This window comes from Sceloporus occidentalis, unplaced genomic scaffold (assembly GCF_023333645.1).
Source record: "Sceloporus occidentalis isolate IW3139 unplaced genomic scaffold, rSceOcc1.0.p SCAF_1, whole genome shotgun sequence".
In the NCBI taxonomy this organism is placed as follows: domain Eukaryota; kingdom Metazoa; phylum Chordata; class Lepidosauria; order Squamata; family Phrynosomatidae; genus Sceloporus; species Sceloporus occidentalis.
In genome coordinates, this window is record NW_028316981.1 from 308,861,284 (window position 1) to 308,883,174 (window position 21,891).

Here is a 21,891-nt window from a genome sequence, read left to right on the forward strand (position 1 = left end):
CCAGCTTGGTAGATGAAGGGAATGCTGTGGATATAGTATATCTTGATTTCAGTAAGGCCTTTGACAAGGTTTCCCATGACATTCTTGCAAACAAGCTTGTAAAATGTGGGCTAGACAAAGGAACTGTTAAATGGATCTGTAATTGGTTGACCGGCCGAACCCAAAGGGTGCTCAACAATGGCTCCTTTTCATCCTGGAGAGAAGTGACCAGTGGGGTCCCACAGGGCTCTGTCCTGGGCCCAGTGCTATTCAACATCTTTATCAATGACCTGGATGACAGAATTGGGAGCATACTTATCAAATTTGCAGATGACACCAAATTAGGGGGAATAGCTAATACGCCAGAGGACAGGATCAAGATTCAAAATGACCTGAATAGACTAGAAAGCTGGGCCAAAGCTAACAAAATGAAATTCAACACAGAGAAATGTAAGGTATTGCACTTAGGGCGGAAAAATAAAATGCACAGATATAGGATGGGTGACACCTGGCTGAATGAAACTACGTGTGAAAGGGATCTAGGAGTCCAAGTAGACCACAAGTTGAACATGAGTGAACAGTGTGATGTGGCAGCTAAAAAGGCCAATGCAATTTTAGGCTGCATCAATAGAAGTATAGTGTCTAGATCAAGAGAAGTAATAGTGCCACTGTATTCTGCTTTGGTCAGGCCCCACCTAGAATATTGTGTCCAGTTCTGGGCGCCACAATTCAGAAAGGACATTGGGAAACTGGAGCGTGTCCAAAGAAGGGCGACAAAAATGGTGAAAGGTCTGGAAACCATGCCCTATGAGGAACGACTTAGGGAGCTGGGGATGTTTAGCCTGGAGAAAAGAAGGTTAAGAGGTGATATGATAGCCCTGTTTAAATATTTGAAAGGATGTCATATTGAGGAGGGAGCAAGCTTGTTTTCTGCTGCTCCAGAGAACAGGACCCGGAACAATGGATGCAAGCTACAGGAAAAGAGATTCCACCTGAACATTAGGAGGAACTTCCTGACAGTAAGGGCTGTTCGACAGTGGAATGCACTTCCTCGGAAGGTGATAGAGTCTCCTTCCTTGGAGGTCTTTAAACAGAGGCTGGATGGCCATCTGTCAGGGATGCTTTGATTTGGATTTCCTGCATGGCAGGGGGTTGGACTGGATGGCCCTAGTGGTCTCTTCCAACTCTACGATTCTATGATTCTATGATTCTATGATGTTACAGTACATATGCCATGATGTACAACTCTGAATGCTAAATGAAGCAGACAGCCTGGGATCTTCAGACTCCTAACTTACAGGGGTGGTGTGAACCTTTTATACTTCCTGCAGTATAGAATCTCAGCTGGGATTACATAAATACCAGATGCACAGCTCTGAAAAGTTGGGACACTGGCAATGCTGGCGAGGGTATTATGGGAGTGGCAGTAAAAAACGTAACCTTTCCCTTTTCTAAAACAGGGTTTCTCAACGAGGGTTCCCTGGAATCATAGGGTTTTGTGAAAGGTTGCTAAGGATTCTATGAAAGATTGTGAATGGGGAGGATCCCACTTTCTTTGCGTTGTAGACATAATAAATTTTATGCAGGGATTCCTTCCTGAACATTATTTCAAGGGTTCCTCCAGGGTAAAAAGGTTGAGAAAGGGTGCTCTAAAACCTGGGCTTTATTAGTTGTTCTGTTTTTGGCCAGCTTTCAAAGAAATCAGACATAAATGTGGTGTCTTTCTCTTCCTGTGCTTTTATTTTCCTTCTGTTGTTACACTCTAATATCATTTTATGTAGTGGCATACACACTGCAGAATTAATGCAGTTTGACACTGCTTTAGCTGCTATGGCTCAATGCTGTGGAATTCTGGGATTTTGTGAGGGATTTAGCCAAGAGCTCTGGTGCCCCAACAAACTACAAATCCCAGGATTCCATAGGATGGAGCTATGGCAATTAAAGTGATGTCATACTGCCTTAATTCTGCAGTGTGGAAGCAGTCTGAGAACCTTTTTCTGTACTTCTGTCATGTTTAAATATAATAAAATTAGATAATAATTTTATTGTCAGTTATAATTATTATTATTAATAATAATAGCAACAATAATGTATTCTCTGTCTCATTTCTCCTTTTCCTCTGCAGGAGGCCACAGTTACCAGTTCCAGCCAGCAGACCAAGTGAGCAAAACTGTTGCCTTTGTGTGAATTGAGATATACTGATGTTGTCGTTATTTTGGGGAATCTTTCCTTCATGTGTGCCTTTCTTCTCCTTTATAACTTTTGGAATCAAATCAGATCCTACTGCATATGCTGCAACAGATGTATGGAACAATTTTGGGTGGGAGGCAGGATGCGAAGCAGTAGCCATAGCTACTTGACCCTTTATCCTCATCCATGTTTAGCTAATTTGTAGAGAATTAATTTTTACCTCCGATGCAAGAAAAAATTGTCACCGATTTTTAAAAAAACGTTAAAGAGTAGCAGTGTTATTTTGATTAACATTTGTTGCTACTTTAATGCATTGTCTCCTGTAATGTTAATTATTTTTTAAAATGTAGGACTAAATCCTGTTGTTAATCACATCTTGAACAAAGGCACATTGACTGAATGAGAACTTGTGTCAATGCTTATGTAACTGCCATTGATTAAAAGGGGTTACCCTGGTTCGGACAATCTTTTGAATTTAAGGCTCAAAGATTTAACAAATCACTTAACACATTTAAGAATGAATAAAGGTTGATTCTGCCTTATCCGAAATTCAGAAATCCAAACTATTCCAAAATCCAAAATGGTTTGCAAAGGTGGCTGAGATAGTGATACCTTTGCTTTCTGGTGGTTCAGTGTACACAAACCTTGTTTCAAGCACACCATTGTTAAAAATGTTGTGCATAAAATTACTATGTGTATAAGGTGTATATGAAACATAAATGATTTTCATGTTTAGACTTAGGTCCCATCTCTAAGATATCTCATTTTGTATATGTAAATATTTGAATATCCAAAAAAACTTCAAAATACAAAATACTTTTGTAATTAAATTTAATTAATTAATTACTGCAATTCAACTAATTAATTACTGTTGTAAGCTGCCTTGAGTCCTGAACTGGGGAAAAGGCAGTGAATAACAATAATAGCAATAATAATGTAACATAGTTTCTTGACATTCAGAACAAGGTTTTTCATTTTTCTTGGGAAATCAGTGAATGTTACATACAGATGGAGGGTATCCATTCATGCTCATCGTCATTTGGTTTGTTACATTGCTAATTTATTATTAATTGTGTTTTACAGTGGATTCAGAGTACTCTACTGTGGATGGTTATAGTTTGATACATCACCACTAGCCTAGAAAATGTAAGTTTTAAATTTATACATATTTATAGTATTGTATATGGTAACAACAGCTAGATTGCTTTACGCAGAAAAGTGGAAATTACACCAAATCCCTTCATTAGAAGAATGGTTGGAAAAATTATTAGACGTGAGAGACGTAGATAGACTGTTAAAAAACCCTAAAAGACAAAAATGAAAATAATAAAGAAGATTGGGATTTAGTAATTGAATACTGGAAAAAAGCCAAAGGGGGGTGGGGGTGGGAATCAGGACTGAATAATTAGTGAATCAATAGGGATGAACAGTGGAATATATATAAAAAAGGAATACATAGCAAACATAAGAAAGATAAAGAAAAAAACGTGCAAAGATCAGGTTAAATCCAAAGGGTAAGATATCATGGGCATACAGAACTGAATTAACCACACAATGAAGGATTAAAATAACAATAGTAATAGATAAAGAAAATGATAGTTTCTTTATTAACTGATAATAAAGTATTTGTAGAAATAAGAAAGTTATTAGGTTGGAACAGGATATAGACGTTATATGTATATGGCATATACAGATAGTCTTAGCATGAATGTAGGTAATGTATGGAAGGATAGAATGTTTGTATGGTTTGTATGTCAGTATTATATTGTATTGAATGTATTGTGTTGTATGGAAAGTGTGTTAGTATGTTTGTGTAGTAAATGTGTTAATATTTTGTAATGTATTGGTATAAGAATAAAGAATTTAAAATAAATATATTTATACGTATTTAATACAAACACACACATTTAATATATACACATATATGTGTATATATATTTGAGAATGGGATTTGTTTGGAGTAAAAAGTAATGCCATTCCTGAGATTTGTAGTTCTATGGGATATTTACATTTCTCTGCCAGAGTACTCTGGTGCCTCCCCAAACTGTACATCCCTGGATTCCATGGAATGCAGCCTAGAAGGAGAATCAGAGTGCTATAATTGTGGGGTGCAAAAAGGCTGTTCACTAAGTATTGTTGCACTTCTAACACGTTATAATTTGCTCACAATATACATCTTTTCCAACAGATCTTGGTGTTTTGTTACCCCCAGTTGTACCTCCATGAGGAAAGCTAGTAAGGAAGAAAAGCTGTGCTTCCTAATTTACTTTTTTCTTTGGCTGCAGTAGTTCTCTCTCTCTTTCTTTTTAAAAAGAGATCATTCTTGCTTCATAGAGGACACATAAAAAAGGTCAAGACTTCTTGGCAACAAACTCTGCAGACTGAAAGTTTCATTTCAAGGAAGGTGCAGGTAGAAGCACAGCAGTTTTTGGAGGTGTGTTTGGACTTCCACATGGCTATGGAACTCACTACAGTGCCTCAAGCAACTTGCAGTCCCTCTACCTTGCCTACCTCACAGGGTTGTTGTGAGGACAAAATGAGATAATCCATTTATGTTGTCTCATACATTTTGAAGGAGATGTTGGACAGTATTGTGAAAACTAGTTCTCATCACATGAGCCTAAGGGGGAAGGGGTATGCATTGAGATGGCTTTTCTTGTTCTTTTTTCTAAAAAGGTATTTGTCCTAGTGCTGTGAAGCTCAGAGCAGAAGGACTGAAAAAGCCTAAATTATCGTAAGCAATAAATCAAAAATATTAAAAATGACAGCACTTGTATGTAAGTCACTGTGAAATGATGTATGGGAACCAAAGTCCAATGCCAATATTCAGAGCAATTAATCTTCTGCATTATTATGTGGACTCTGAACTCTGGAGGCACAGAACTCAACTTCCTGAGAATCCTTTAAACTAGAAACAGAAACTAGTGGTTGCTAGTCCTCATGGTTTTTTGAAAGATGGAAACGTGTGGCAGCCAGGCCTTGACATTTAAAGAAAGCCACACATTCTTCTCATTCCCTTTGGGAAGGTGGGGATTACAGAGGCCCCCAGATGTTGTTGGATTAAAACTCCCAGATTTCATCTCCATTAACTGTGTTACCTAGGGCTCCTGGGATTTACAGTCTAACAACATCTGGAGGCCCCTATGATTCACACCTAGAGCCTTTAATTCTCTCCTTCCTCTAATATCCCATTTCATCTCATAACTCCAGCACCCCACTCCTTGGAGGCAAGGATCTGTGTTTGAAGATTTATTCTTTAATAAACTGATGTGGAACCTTAGAAACAGCAGTGTTGTTGTTGCTGATGGGTATTAATGTAATTTACTGGTATCTAACACAGATCTTCTTTTCTAGTTCTACTAGTTTTGAACCCGGTGCTTCAGCAGTAAGGAGGATTCGTAGAAAAATATGAGGTTTTGTCTGGTAAATAGTGGCATAAGATTGCCAGAGAATGGAAGAATTAAACACACATCCCTCTCTCATATTTCCAGGGCAGAGGCAGACAACCTCTCAGGGTTGAGAAGACACATTAGTGGCCCATGCACCCATGACCCACTCATTGTAGTCTAATTCCCCACAGAATTTGTCCTTGCTACAATCCCCACCAAAATCTGACAGCTGGAAGAGAGCAGTGTGTTCTTCTGTACTGAATGAATACAGTTGGCCCTCGGTATCCACAGATTCTGCATCTATGGATACAACCATCCATGTCTTAAAAATATGCTGTTGTGGGTTCGGAGTCTGAAGCAGACAAAATGATCACTCAGTCCTGGTCTCGAGAAAGGCTAAGTTATTTACCACATGTACTCGACTATAAGTAGACCTCATGTATAAGTCGAGGGCAAGCTTTGGGGCCAAAATTATGGATTTTGCTATGACCTGTAGATAAGTTGAGAGTAAAATCTAGGGGCATATAGCAAAGATATAAAGGATGAAGCAAAGCAAAACAATGTCAAAGAACTTATAAAATTCCATATCAGAGATATGGATATAAAATATCAGAGATAACTCTTTGTGCTTATTCTTAAGACTGGATGGATGAGAGAGTAGAGGGAGTCAGTGCTTCACATATTATACTCTTGCTTTACACCAGGAGATGGTTCCTTCTTTTAAATAAGAGTTAAGATACAGTACTTACATTAATCCATGCATAAGTCGACTCAGGGTTTTTGAGGTCAATTTTCGAACCTAAATTTCTACACTTATACATGAGTATGTACAGTAAGCAAGTTAGATAGGAAAGAGTAAAGCATAGGTCCATCAATCACACTCCAGTCTTAAGCAAAGGTAAATGTATAATAACAAAGAAAAAGCCATACAGACAGGATGGCCAGGCAGGCCATGCGCTTGCCTGCAAGGCAAAGAATGCTTTGTGTGCTAGCATCTTGTATATTGTTGCCTTCTTCTACAATCGTCTAGAAAATACCATGTCATCATCTACCCTACAGAGTTTGGGTCCAAGGAAAGGGGGAGAAGGTTCCCATGCCAGTTAAGCAAATTGTTTATCCAATCTCCAGGTGCCAGGATGGGCTAGATAGAACATTTTATCTCTTGGCACTGGAATGTCACTCCTCCACCTCCCGTACCATCTCACTTTAAGGGAGAACTTTCCTTGACCCATTCTGCATAGGATAAACAAAGTCTATCATGCTGCTAAAGCCTGAACCACACTTTTACTGAAACCCTAGCCCTAACATTATTCTCTTGTATATAATGGGACTTGAGCATCCACGGATTTTGGTATCCACAGGGGTCTGGAAGTAAACTCCAGTGGACACCAAGGTCCCACTCAGTTGCAAGACGCACAGATAAAAAAAAAAGTTTTAGGACTTGTGTTTTAGAATTGCTTCAAGCTCCAAGTGAGAGGCTGCTGGGCAGTCTTCATGGCTAACTCTTGGTAGATCTCTGCTGTGGAGAAAATGTCTCCCCGCATCTCTGGAATCCAAAGTGTTGGCATGAGAGCTGCACATTGGAAACAAAAGCAGTACAATGAATTGCAATGAACTGATTCTGCATAGTTGATTTTGTTGTTGTATGTTATTGTGTAAGTTTTGATGTTACTGTAAGCTTTCGAAATGATTTTACTATGGACTTCATCACATGGGGAAAATCGAGGGTTTAAACAGTGATTATCCCATGAAAATCACACAATCGCGATTAACATTTTCACACACATTGTGATTAAAGAGCCATTACCCCAGGAATAAATAGGCAATAAACAGCAACAAATCATTCAAGGGATTTCCCCGTGAATGATTTGTTACTGTTTATTGCCTGTTTATTCCTGGGAAAATGGCACTTTAATTGCTATGTCGTGTGAAAATGTTAATTGCAGTTGTACAATTTTCATGGGATAATTGCTGTTTAAACCCCCAATTTTCCCCATGTGATAAAATAGTATGAGAAAGCAGTATATAAATATACCGATGATGGTGATTCTCTTATTAATTATCCCCCCTTGCCCTTCTTACAACTGTGTGATTTGTTTATATGACTAAATGAAAGAGCAATGGACTTGCTTCCTTGCTGCTGATGGTTAATAAAACATGAATTGAAAACTCCATACAAAGCTGTGAAAGTTATGTCATTGAAACATATAATGCCTGTGTCACAGTTCACAATTTGTTATTTCAGGCATTGTTCCAAAAGTCCTTTAAAAGTCTGGTGTATTCATAGCTTGTATTAATACTGTGTCAGTGAGTATAAATAGCTTCTCAGTAAAAGGCTGAGCTGAGAGTAGAGTGTTTTGTGGCTGATATGATAGTTGAATGTAAGCCTGCTGGAATCAAGCCAGCCACTGGCCATGCTGGATAGGGGATTCTAGTAGTTGCATTCCAAAAAAGTAACACCCAATTCAGGGCGATTACTTTGGAGGTTGTGTTACCCAAAGAAAGGTGGGAGGACTGGTGGATCCTCACCAAAAGTGACATCATCTTTAAAATTTTTGGGAAGCATCATGGATGCTTTGCGATAGTCTGGGTAACATGAGGATTGTTTCCATCTATATTAGTCATCCCCAAAACACCTGGAGGACCATAGTCTGGGAAACCTTGATCTATATATTTTTGGCCATAAAGGTTTCCCCTTTGACAAGATTGTCTAGTCTTGTCCGTCTGTAGGGGCCGTTGCTCATCTCTGTTACTAAGCCAAAGAGCCAGCATTGTCTGAAGACTACTCTGTGATCATGTGGCCAGCATGAATGCATGGAATGCTGTTACCTTCCCACTAGAGTGATACAGTGGGCCCTTGATATACATGGGAGATCATGTTCTGGATCCCCCCGCGTATGACAAAATCCACGTATGCTCAAGTTCCATTGACCTCAAAGGTGGCGTGGCCACATGGCTGCGCGACCATTGAGAACAATGGGACTTTGTCCCCCACCCAGCCACCCAAAGCCCACCTTGCCTTCCTCTCCTCCTCCTCCTCCAACTCTTCTTTGCCCTCCTATCGTGAGTCTGGAGGGCAGGAAGCAGAGCGGCGGAGCCTCAGCAGGTCTGGAGCCGAAACAGATCGCGAGGTCATCCAGCTGGACCCCAGCGCTCCCTCCAGGAGTACCATCCTTACTTCCAGCAAAGGGACACCCAAGCCTCGTGGTTCCTGCTGCCCCCAATGTCAGGCCTGGGCAAGCCCCTCTGACTCTCCCAGCGGTCACACGCGCTCACCCAGGCCTGGCGCCGGGGGCAGCAGGAACCACGAGGCTTGGGCGTCCCTTCGCTGGAAGGAAGCTCCGAGGGCAGCACTCCAGAGTCTCCATTCTTGGAGGGAACTTTGGGGGCCCCTTCCTTCCAGGTCTTCCTTCCACAGCAAGGAATACATTCTGTGCACACACAGGGCTAGACTTAGGACTGATATTTATACCTTATATCTAGCCTCTGGCGGTGCTTAAAGTAGGGTTGCCATATTCCAGTCAATCATATCCCCTTGTATATGATGCAAATTATTATAATTACTGTATATACTCATGTATAAGTCTAGAAATTTTAGTCAAAAAATTGACCCAAGAAATCTGAGTCGACTTATCCACGGGTCAATGTAAGTACTGTACTTTAACCTTGGTGAAAGGGAAGAGTGTAATCTGTCCTGGAAACATTGGACCCCCCCTCCCCATCCATCCAGCACTTAGTGTGAGCAAAAACAGTTATTCCTGCTGGAATTTTGTAAGTTCTTTGGCATTATTTGCTTCATATATCCTTTGTTACATGCCCCTAAATTTTACCCTTGACTTGTCCACGGGTCATATGAAAATCCATAAGCTTGGCCCCAAAACCCGCCCTCGACTTATACATGAGGTCGACTTAATAGTCAAGTATGTACGGTAAGCATATTATTAATTTGCGTTCTGAGTATATAAATTCAACACATTAATTATTGCTGTTCAGCAGTGGCATCACTAGGGGGGTGAGACGGGTTCGGACTGCACCAGGTGACACCAGGTGACACTACAGCTCCTCAGACACCTATCTTTCGGCAGAAATGGGCTGTGGGATTCATCTGCTTCCCTTTAAAATGTTTTATGAAATGGTAGGAGTGGGGTGAAGCTCAGTGAGAGGAGAAAGGAGAGGACACAGACATTTTTAAAATTAAAATTTCAAATTTGAATTTTTTTTATTTGATTTTTTAATTTGATTTTTTTAAAAAAATCTGTTCTTTTTTTAAAAAAATTAAAAACACCATATTATAACCAAATCTTCACTATGTATATGTAAATACATTTAGGTTGTACGTATGATATTGTAATTTGAAGATATAATTTTAATGCTGCTAGTTGTTTATGTCACAACTACATTCGTCCCTCCAATGTGTGGCTTTGACTTTTGCGGATTTGATTATTCACGGATTTGATTAATATGTTTTCTCTAAGAACATCTAGGTGCTCCATTGCAACTCTATGGTCAACTTTAACCAAAGGTTGCACTGAAGGACCTAGAGATTCCTAGAGAGAACACTCCTCTAGGCATTTGTAGCTCTTCCAGTGCAATTCTATGGTTAATGTCTGGCAGATGTTGACCACAGAGTTGCACTGCAGGACCTAGATATGCCTAGATTCCTTGTTCTGTCAGGTGAAAACATAGTGTTTTTGTTAGTTGTGGTTTTTCCACATTCACGGGGGTCCTGTGACCCTCACACCAACGAATGTGGTATGTAGGAATTACGATTTGTGAGTAACATTAGTGCAAAAATGCATTACTAAGGATTCTGTATGGTGTGAAATGAGAGGAGGTCAATGCGGGGATGACACCATGAGTTACTGCACTGGTTGACACCAACACTAGGGATGCCACTGACTTTTTAGTCCTTTCAATCTAGGATTTTCCAAGTTTCCCGGGACAAATGGCAACCCAAGCCTAGAGAGATTTTGCAACGTAACAAAGACCTGTTGATCCTCCCATGAATCGACAATGGGATTCCAGACTGGTTGATGCATGCTGAAATTTCTGTGCCTATTACAACCATTAAAAGTATTGGGAGCCTCTCCAGTTTTCCATCTTCCCAGTTGGGAGTCTTTGGAAGGTGCAATTCCCACCTCAGCCACCAGGGGCCGCTGCTGAAACCAGAACGCTGAAGGCGCAGGCCTTTCCTCCCCTACTTTGATCCTATTGGGCGTCCAAACCAGCCCTCATCTCTCTCTCTCAATAGCGATTGGTGGAGGAAAAAGGTGATCATAGACTACTGAGAAAAAGTAGACAGACCATTCTGTTGGGTGGAGGGGCATATTGTGAGACATTTCCTACCTCAGAGTTAGATGATGATGATGATGATGATAATAATAATAATAATAATAATAATAATTTGTATACCGCCCTATGGGAAACCAATCCAGGCGGTTGACAACAGTAAAATATAAAATATAACAATTAAAAACACTTTATCCCTCCCCCCCTTAAGACAGTATTAAACAGTATAACATATTAAAAACACAATATCGAAGCATAAAAACAACAATTAAAACTAAAAACCCTGATATCCCTCTGTTGATCCTCGACCATCACTAAGATGGGGCCACGGGAGGAATGAGGGAATCGGGGAACCTGGGCCGGGATGGTTAATCTGGAAAGGCCTGCCGGAAGAGTTCAGCTGAAGCTGATAACAGGCACTCCTGACCGTCGCAAAAAATGGCTTCCTGTGGTTCATCAATAGAAATAATGCAGTTTGACACCACTTTTTTTTAGCTTTATTAATTTTAATACATTAAAAACACATTAAAAAAACCATATTTAACAATACATTACATAAACCCATCACCATTAAAAACAATACGTACAAATATAACATAAACATATACACATATATCCTTCCTGATTTATTTAGAAAAGGACAAATATATATATATGTACATATATACATATGTGTATACATATATATATATATATTCATTACTATACATATATATGTAAATTGTACATATATGTATGTGTGTATACATGTGTATTCATTACTATATATATATATTACTATACATATGTACATGTGTGTGTATATATATCTTCATTACTATGAATATATATGTACACACACATATTTATATATATGTGTATACATATACATGTGTGTGTATGCATTACTATATATTCTATATGTATGTAGTATATATAGTGGGAGTTGGGTATGTTTAGCCTGGAGAAGAGCTGATATGATAGCCCTGTTTAAATATTTGAAGGGATGTCATATTGAGGAGGAAGCAAGCTTGTTTTCTGCTGCTCCAGAGAACAGGACCCAGAACAATGGATGCAAGCTACAGGAAAAGAGATTCCACCTCAACATTAGGAAGAACTTCCTGACAGTAAGGGCTGTTCGACAGTGGAACACACTCCTTCATTGGAATGTAGTGGAGTGTCCTTCCTTGGAGGTCTTTAAGCAGAGGCTGGATGGCTATCTGTTGGGTATGCTTTGATTTGGATTGCCTGCATGGCAGAAAGGGGTTGGACTGGATGGCCCTTGAGGTTTCTATGTTATATATAAGTGCATATATATGTGTGTATGTACACACACACGTACATATGCACACATACATATATGCACGTATTTGTTACTATACATCAGTGGTCCTCAAACTGTGCCCTTGAAGAGATTTTGGACTTCAGTTCCCAGAAGCCTCAGCCATGTTGGCCAATAACCTGCGACTCTGGGAGCTGAAGTCCAAAATTCTCTCAAAGGGCACAGTTAGGGGACCACTGCCACTGCCACACACACACACACCTGTGTGTGTCTGTGTGTGTATATATATGTGTGTGTGTGTATGTATTCATTACTATGCATATATATGTGTGTAGATATGTACATATTTCTGCGCCCGTGTATAATTTTTTTTATTTCTTTTAAATTAAAATTTTAAAATGCTATCGTCTATGTTTACTATCTCTATGGGCGAAGGAGGCGGAAGCGCGACCGGGGGGAGGGGCTCACGTGACCACGGGATCACGTGACACTCTTGTGGGGGGGGAGAGGAGGAGCGGCAGCAGAAGAAGCGATAACAACTAGCAGAAGGCAGGCGGTTCAAGAGGCAGGGATGGCGGAGGCCGTGAAGCCCCGGAGCAGAGCCAAGGCCAGCCGGGGCAAAGCCAAGGTAACCCAGCCTCAGCCCCTACTCCAGACCTCAGAGGTCCCAGTCGTAGGGCTGGACCCCAGCTCCCACAACCACCTATAGCCTTTTATACACATACATACATGCTTTTATATGTATGTGTGTATATATATATATACACCTATACACACACACACACACGCGTATCTATAGACAGCAATATATATAAGTGTTTACACACATGTACACACACATATGTACATATAGACAGCAATATATAAGTATATATACATATATGTACATATAGACAGTAATACATATAATAAGTTATATAATAATAATAATTTGTTTTATTTATATACCGCTATTCCAAAGATCATAGCGGTGAACAGCAAGTAAGCTAATTAGCAAGTAAGCTAATTTGCCCCCAACAGTCTGGGTACTCCTTTTAGCTCCCTCCTCGGAAGGATGCAAGCCTGAGTCGAGCTTGGGCCCTTTTGCTGGTCTTGAACTCGCAACCTTGTGGTTTTGAGTGAATGGCTGCAGTACAGGCATTTAACCACTGCGCCACCAGGGCTCCTCTATATATATATAGTAATGAACACATACCCATATATATATATATATATACACACACACACCCGCACATAAGTAAACATGTACATATATATGTATGTACAATAACACCACAAAAAACATTACATCCACAACATTCAGCAGCTAATACTGAAACTGGCTCTTTTTTTAATGACAACAAACAATACGATATTCTTCTTTTCCTCGATTTTGGTTTTATTCTTGAAGTATGATTCCCTTTTATCTGAGTTTAATATTTTTTCATCGTGCGGACATTAATAACACCAAGATATAAATTACTTAGATTTCTTAAAAATAAGTTAACATCCTCACTGACTAATCTCATCCCGACTCCTCTCTTCTCCTCTGAACAAGAATTCTTTCTTTACTGCCCTCCTTTTGATGCCTTTATGGAAGGATTGTGAATAGTATACGATGAGAAGAAGGCAGTGAGAAGAATGGAGGCATTAATAATAATAATAATAATTGTATAGGCTTTTTTCTTTAAAAAATTAATGGTTTAGTTAATATGAAATGGTTTAATAGGAATGAGATTTAGGTAAGGCAGTAAAGATTGGATAAGTAATATGATTTATTACATATTGTAAGTGGAATATTATGTAAAGGTTTTCTTAAATAATATTTTATGTAGGTTATAATATTAATAAAAAGAAATAAATGCTGCAAAGGGGGAAAAACAGGTATGACAGAACTGGAAAGGATTTCCTTTTTGACAAGTCAGAACCCTTAGGAGGACTTTGTGCTGCTGCCTTTTCACTCTTATGTCGTTCCTTGTGAGTTATTCCAGGCAACACAGGCAGGGTCCAGTTCTTTAAAGTCCAAAGTACACTGCAGAGACCATCCAGTTTGAGACCGCTTTAACTGCCCTGGCTCAGTGCTAGGGAATCCTGGGAAACTAGTTTTGTGAGACACTGAGCCTTCTCTATCAGAGAGAGCTCTGGTGCCACAATGAACTACAGTTCCCAGGATTCCCTATTACTGAGTCAGGGCAATTAAAGCGGTCTCAAACTGGATGACTTCTGCAGTCCGTTTTAGATTTTGGTGCACGTTTCTGCTGCATCTCCAGAGCCATTTTAGAAAGGAGCTTTGTTATTATTATGTACACAAATATGTACATATGTGCATATGTGTATTATTATTATTATTATTATTATTATTAACCTTTATTTATAAAGCGCTTTAAATTTACTATGTATATATGCATAGTAATAAATACACACACATATTTATATACACACACATGTTAATGTGTACATATAATAATAATAATTTATATCCTGCCAGCTTACAGCAATAATAAAATTCATACAATATAAAAATGAATCCTACTATCTCCTCCCTCCCATTAAAAAATAATAGTTCCCATACAACAATAATAATAAAATACAATTTAAATCATTAAAACAATTAGAGACAGGAAGACAGGCATCTTGGAGTAGTCAGTAATAGTAACAACAATAACAAAAACATCGCTCTTTCCCCCCAAATTGTAAATTGGGGCTTACAGTTTAAAAGAACAATACACTCATCGCTCCACATTTTCAGCTTTGACATTGGCGGATTTGATTATTCATGGGTTTTATTAATATGTTCTCTCTAGGAATATCTAGGTCTTCCAGCACAACTCTATGGTCAACTTTAACCAAAAGTCGCACTGGAAGACCTAGAGATTCCTAGAGAGAACACTCCTCTAGGCATTTGTAGCTCCTCCAGCGCGATTCTATGGCCGATGTCTGGCAGATGCTGACCACAGAGTTGCACTGGAGGACCTAGAGATTCCTAGAGAGGTCTTCTGTCAGGTAAAACCATAGCGGTTTTGTTATTTGCAGTTTTTCCACGTTCACAGAGGTCCTGTGCCCCTAACCGCAGTGAATGTGGAGGGGAAAGTGTATGGTTAAAAACATACCAAAGGGAGCACTAAAAGAGAACTAAATTATTGAAACAGGTAATGCTAAAAGAATGAAACACAGTTTAAAAAAAGAGAAAAGCACTTAAAAACACTTATGACAAGTAAGAGAAAAAGGGTCAATATGATTTGAGGACTGCGGTATTTGCCAGATTCTGTTATAAAGAGGAATAAAAGTCGTTTGCTTTGGTCCTGATTTTTGCCTTCATCGGCATGTGTCTGAATTAATGAAGGACAGAAACAAGACCGGCCCTGTCATTATGCAGAGAGAGGCAGCTAGTCTGATGTGTCATGACTGGGCAGCAGCTGGTTGTATTTTAATTGTATTGTTATTATAGAATTGTAGAATCATAGAGTTGGAAAAGACCACAAGGGGCATCCAGTCCAACACCCTGCCATGCAGGAACTCTCAATCAAAGCATCCCCGACAGATGGCCATCCAGCATTATATACAGTGGTCTCTTGGTATCTGCTGGGGTTTGGTTCCAGGACCTCTGTGGATAACAAAATCCAAGGATGCACACGTCCCATTAAATACAGTGGCATAGAAAAATGTTGTCCCTTATATAAAATGGCAAAATCAAGATTTGATATTTGGAATTTATACTTTAATTTTTTACCCCCAAGGAGTGGATGCTTGAATCAGTAGGTAAAAAAAACGTGGATAAGGAGGGCCAACTGAGTGAACAGAGAGGTGACTGACATTTATTTTAACCTCTCATGTCAGAATAACTTGTTTTGTTTTGAATATACCTTGACTTGGGGTGTGTCTGCAAAGAGCGGGTACCATTTGTTTCTCTTCTTCAGGCAGCAAAACACCTTGGACTAGGTTTGGATAGAAACTTGCTATCATTGCAAGAAATGAATGGTGTATGTGCACATGTATGTTTTTAACGAAAGCAATGGATGCCTTAGAATTCTCTTATTACAATGTCTTGGTTGTTCATGAAGTCTCATTTCCGTTGTGGATTGAGTTATTTTGCTACTTAAATAAGAAGTGGGCAATCTTAGCAGGTTCAGAGGTCAGTTTTGTGCCGCTGGAACCCTATAGCAACCACATGGATTGTCAGAGTTATTAACTGAGAAAACCAGAAGCCTCTGGAATCAAATAAAAAATAGGTATGTTTTGATGTGAAGCAGTGTGCAAGTTTATCCTACTAAAAAGGCTGCTAGGGGAGACAAATCACACTTTTTCTTTAGCTAGAAAAAATGACAGTCTGGAGGAGTTGAAGGCCACAAAAACAGCCTGGCATGCCACATTTGGCCCCAAAGCTACACACTGAACATCCCTGGCCTGCAAAGAAAAAGAAAAAAAAGGGAAGAGAGGTTGATCATGTTTTTTTGCATCCCTTCCAGCAGCACTGTGACTCTCACATGGTACTTCAGTATACTGTTGTCATGTATTCAGCATGTTGGCTCTTCAAAACAAAACAGTAACCCAGAAAAGTATTACTCATAGAGATAAGCAAAAGACATCTACTGAAGAAGTAGGAAGTTTTTTTGTTGGAGGCATTTTACTTGTCACAAAAGTGTCAAGGTGGCTTAAACTTAAAACGTTTAAAATATACAGTGGAACATTATGAAGTGGCTAGCAAACATTTAAGAGCAGCAGAATAAATCAGAAGATCAAATTACACATGTGTGCATGTGTAAGATGCTAGCAGCTAAAGCACAAAACCTCCAAACCAAGCAATATTTTGCAGGTTGAGTATTTCTTATTTGGAATTCCGAAATACTCCAAAATCCAAAATTGTGGCTGAGTTAGTGACACCTCTGCTTTCTGGTGATTCATTGTACACAAATTTGTTTCATGCAGACAATTGTTAAAAATATTGTGTATAAAATTATCTTCAAGCTATGTGTATAAGGTGTAAACAAAACATAACATGAATTTCTTGTTTAAACTTGGGTTCCATCTCCAAGATAGCATATAATGTTTTTGCAAATATTCCAAAATCTGAAAAAAATCCCAAACACTTCTGGTCAAAAGCATTTCGGATAAGAGAAATTCAACCTGTTCTGCTTTCATGTGTGGCAGCCTATCCTAGGAACAGAGGGTGAAGTCTGGCATTCAGATGCATAAAATAATAAAAATTTACAAATAGTGCAGATGGAAAATCTGAAGTTAATTATGCAAATATAAAAACTTTTGTGAACTTTTGTATACACCCTGTTTTTAGTTTAGAAAGGTTACTAGCCCAAACCAATATTTATTCATCTGGCTCCCATACCATCCTGCAGAAGAGGAGCCTACCTCTAAATTCTACCCCCCCCCCCCTTTTTGGTGCCATGTCCTACTCACAGTCATTTGAAAGGCTGCAATTATCCTAATGGCACATGATTATGCTTATAATTTAAGTGAGAGATATAGTTTTATATGAGACCTTTAATAATAATAATAATAATAATAATAGTTTTCAAGCTTTGTTTATTTTGATTTTTTTGATTTTTTAAGTTATATGATAGCTTGAATCTTTCTTAGAAAAAAGTGTTTAAGAAATATGATTACTGTAATCGATTAACTGATTGATTTGAGGTCTAAAGTAGAAATAGGACAGCTTGCCAGACGTACTATCATTAGACTTAATTTACTAGCACATAGCTGTTGTTGCTGCTCAGATACCAAACCTTAGTTGTTACTCTTTTCCTTTCCACCAGGAAAAAAAGAAAAAGGAGGAGAGAATCGTAACCCCACTGCTCCTTCCCAGCACAGTTAAAGATGAAGAAGGATCTTTCCAGTCCCACGAATCCCAGGTGGAACACCTTCCAGAGTCCACGCTTGATAGTGAAGCAAAGGAAAGAGAAACTGCGTGTGATGCCCCACAGAATGTGGCAGCCCTTGATCATGAAGAATCTCTAGCAACCCCCCTGTCAAAGCCCCCAATACAGGTGGAAGAACTCAAAAAAGCTTTGCAGGAGGAAAAAAACATGGGAGGAGAAGGAGCCAATACTCAGAGCAGCCTCGTGGAAGCAAAAGAGGCAAGCTCTAACCTATCAGAAAGTAGGATTCCTTGTGTACCTTCAACCGAAGAAAGTGGGCAGGAGCCAGAAACAGGGAATATTGAGGATGATGCAAAACATTCATTTATTTCTTGTTCAGAAGAGGCTCCTGCCTCCATCAGTGTCGCCAGCAAAGAAGCCAAAGAACAGGTTCCAAACTCTGGTTTCAAAAAACTATATCCAGCTTTGCCATTGGAATTATTCAGTGACAGACTGTCTGAACTTTCCATCCAGACCCCGTTGCCTAAAGGAGGGAGACTTTATCCGGAGATTCCAGTAGAACCACAGCTGGTGGCTTTTACCAAAGAGCAACTGAAGGTCTTTGAGCCGTGTTCCTGGCTGGAGAATGTCGATTCCTACGTGGAGGAGTTTGGGAGTGTTGCACATCAAGACAGGCATGAGTTCTTTGAGTTGTTACTGAACTACTGGCGCTGCCGGAAGCAGCTTCTCCTGGCCGAGGCAGAGCTGCAAACCTTGACCTCAGATTGCAAAAATGCCAAAGGTCGCCTATGGACTTTCAAGGATGAGCAACAGACTGTCCAGGTGGAGTAGGGAAAACTGGTTTCTATCAGGGTTGGCTAGTTTAAGCCAAATTGGTTTAAACCATGGCTTAATCTATGGTTTAAACCACATGATAAAAAAATCAAACAACTCCTAGTTTTTTAAATTGATTATTCATTTTTTAAAAAAGTTTGGTTGTTATTGCTATTTTCCAACCCTCTTTCAATCCTTTTCCAACCCTCGTACTATTTGAATTTTAAAATTTTAACTTAATCATTTATTGACAGTTGTTCATTTTTTCATAGACCAGTATCTAGTGTCAGTTGCATCTTTTTAATTACTTTATTTTATAGTCCAAGAAGGGGGCTTAAAAAAACAAAACTTTTTTCCAATCCTGGTGTCTAAGGCATGGTACAGACAGCCAACAAGCGGCATACCAGCACTGGTATTAGGGTTAGGGAGCGTGCACCATGTATACGCTCCCTAACCCTAGTACGTGCCGGCAGGGCGATAATGACGGTGCCCTGTGTACATGGGCGCCACCACTATGACGTCATGCATGCACTGCGTCCAAACGGTGTGGCGCGGGTGTGATGTCTTCGCATTGCCCCAGGTCACTTATGGCGGCCTGGCTGCAAAGTGAGAAGGAGCTCTGAAAAGGAGCTCCTTCTGGGCGCACGCCTCGTTCCTGCAGCCACCAAAAGGCTGTGGGAATGAAGCCAGGAAGAAAAGAGCCGAGTGGCCCCTTACTCCCATGGCTTTGGCTCCCGGGGTGTTTAGGACCATGAAGAGCCAAGGACACTCCTTTTCTAGGCCATGGGGAAGCGGCATTTTGCCGCTTCTCCGTGACGTGGAAAAGTGCTGGATTGGGGCCTCTGGGCTGCCGGTGAGGCTGCCCTGGCCCCAGTCCTCCATGGAAAGGGGCAGGTGCAGGCCGCCCCAAAGGGGCGGTTTGTACCGCACCTAATACATTCACTAAAATTACATGGTCTACCTTTGGGGAATGTCTAATTTGAATTCTTCTGTGGGAGAAATCTTACTGTTGAAAAGTGGCTTTGACTGTAAATGTTTTGGCGACTTTTGATAGTGTAAATCCTGTTATTCATGTGGTGGCATTTTTTAGGCAGTTGCACAAGAATGGTATACTAATCAGGGTTGCACAAGCAGAGTTATATAGGCATAACTGTGTCCTGCTCTGATTTAAATGCAATTCTTGTCAATACAGAGTCCAGCTGTTCAGAGCCGGGAGTGGATGGGAAGAGATCTAGGAAAGATGAGTTAGGCCTGAAACAGATGAGCCACAAGTGCTGTGTTGGTGCCGAAATTAGTGTTCCAGACCGTGCGGGAACCGCACGCTCTGAAACCCTAATACATATGGAAAACCCCATCTTTACGTGGCACCGTCCATACGTGGCACGCGTGCATGATGCAAGCACAGCGCCGCGTCTACACCTCTGGGCGCTGTGTTTGCGTTGTGGAGGTGTCACAGTGCGCCAATAGCTCACTGATGACGTCCTCCCCACGCGCCCAAATGAACCCAATTTTAACGGGTTCTTTTTAGAGTGGAGGGAGTCTGCCTGGTTTGGTTGCTGTGGACTTGCTCCTGAGGGAAAATGGATGGTTTGTTGAGCCCCTTAGTTACCAGGAGGCTGGAAATGCTGTGATAGAGAAGAGTGAAGAGTTTGTGCCGAGACAAGTGCAGTGTCAAGGACTATGTTGTCACTGAATGAAGGAGAATGTCCAAAGGGTTCAGCAACAAGCATGGTTGTAAAACAGTTGGGGTGGGAGTCAGTGATGATGAACAGAAATGCATGAAGAACTGAGAATTTAGAGACATAGCCTTGTTAGTTTGGAATATCAATATGCAAAGGGATCTTGTAGCACCTTTGAGACTAACGGTGTGAGAGATGTTCTAGCATACAGACTTGGTCAACATTCTCAGATGTATGGAGTGAGCTGGTGCCATCCATGCTTCTGAAAAAGTAGACCAAGGGGCTAAACAGACAGGCATTTAACGCCGGCCTTGGGGCAAAGTGGGAGTGTGGCTTCTGAACACTGCATGGCCCGACGCCAGTGTCATTTCACACACCCAACCGCATGGCACTCATTTGGTGCAGCATTTAGATATTTGCCGGCACTAAAAGGAGTGGCATTTGCACCAGATCAGAACTGTGGCATGCAGTTGCCATGGCCCTGATCTGGTGAGGAAAGGGACAGCGGGACACCTCTAAAGGGACGGACTGTCTCGCCCCCAAGTCTACAAAAGCTTATGCCAGGTGTAGGCAACCTTTTTGAGCCGGGGGCTGGGTTCCTGTCCCTCAGACAACTGGGGGGCCGAAGCCAAAAAATAAATAAATATTTTTTTAAAAAAAAAATTAATTAAATAAATAAACCGGGACAAATGTAGGACAAAAAATTCAAATGGACACTTTTTTTAAAATATGGAGGACACGCTAAAAAATTTGCTGATTTTTTAAAAAATGTTAATATAAATGCATGTTTCGGAGGCTTCTATAGACAATTGCCCCCCTTGCCCGCCGCTTGCTCCCCTTGCCTGCCGCTTGCCCCCCTTGCCCGCCTCCTCCTGATAGGCCAAAGGCTCCGGCGGCAATCAGCGGCAGGACCAGGCTGGGGCCGGTCCCAAGGCCTTGCCGAGCCGCATCCGGCCCGCGGGCCACAGGTTGCCTATCCCTGGCTTATGCTATTTCTTTTGCACAATTAGTCTCACAGGTGCTACAAGTTCCCTTTGTACGTGAAGAAATGAAGACAAAGAACAGTGACAGAAAGTTGGCCTCTTTATAAACATTAAGGCTCCTAGTCTCACCTGGCTTCCCCACTGTTCTCAGTTGTTCTTTGATTTCCTGCTCCTGAGGAGCTACACACTGAATCTGATGGGGGAGGATTTAAGTTTAGCTGCTTTTGCCTCCTTCTTAAGGCCTGAGCAGCCATTCTTTATCTTGTTCTAAGCCTGAGCTGTTTTGCACAGTGGAAGAGGAACCTGGCTAGCCTTTGGCTGTCTGACTGGGTGGGTCTTTGGCCTCCCTTCCTTTCATACTGGCAGGGCAAGGCTTGTTCTTTGTCTGATGAGAAGTTGTTGAAAGGAGGCATGACACCAGTTTCTTGCAATTTCACTTGATGGTTGGCGGGTTACTGTGCCGTTGTGCAACAGGCAAAGGTGAGGCATTGACCATCT

General features: G+C 40.6%; 2 protein-coding genes across 8 annotated transcripts in view; both read left to right on the forward strand.

Moving 5' to 3' along the window:
- LOC149324221 (proline-serine-threonine phosphatase-interacting protein 2-like) overlaps positions 1–7,718 on the forward strand; it is a 55,064-nt gene extending 47,346 nt beyond the window's left edge. For 2 of the 4 annotated variants that reach the window (XM_089497818.1, XM_089497840.1), the window contains 3 exons: positions 2,105–2,139; positions 3,253–3,315; positions 4,358–7,717. In XM_089497818.1, coding sequence (XP_089353944.1) covers positions 2,105–2,139; positions 3,253–3,305 — 88 coding nt within the window. In that variant the 3' untranslated portion in view covers positions 3,306–3,315; positions 4,358–7,717. Of the gene's footprint in view, positions 1–2,104; positions 2,140–3,252; positions 3,320–4,357 lie in introns of those variants that run through there. The other 2 variants (XM_089497826.1, XM_089497834.1) reach the window with 2 other exon arrangements.
- A 4,902-nt stretch (positions 7,719–12,620) lies between these two features.
- Positions 12,621–21,891, forward strand: part of LOC149324222 (ectopic P granules protein 5 homolog) — a 77,323-nt gene continuing 68,052 nt past the window's right edge. For all 4 annotated transcript variants that reach the window (XM_089497849.1, XM_089497867.1, XM_089497858.1 and 1 more), the window contains exons 1-2: positions 12,621–12,736; positions 17,856–18,740. In XM_089497849.1, the coding sequence (XP_089353975.1) occupies positions 12,680–12,736; positions 17,856–18,740 (942 nt within the window). In that variant the 5' untranslated portion in view covers positions 12,621–12,679. The remainder of the gene's footprint in view (positions 12,737–17,855; positions 18,741–21,891) is intronic.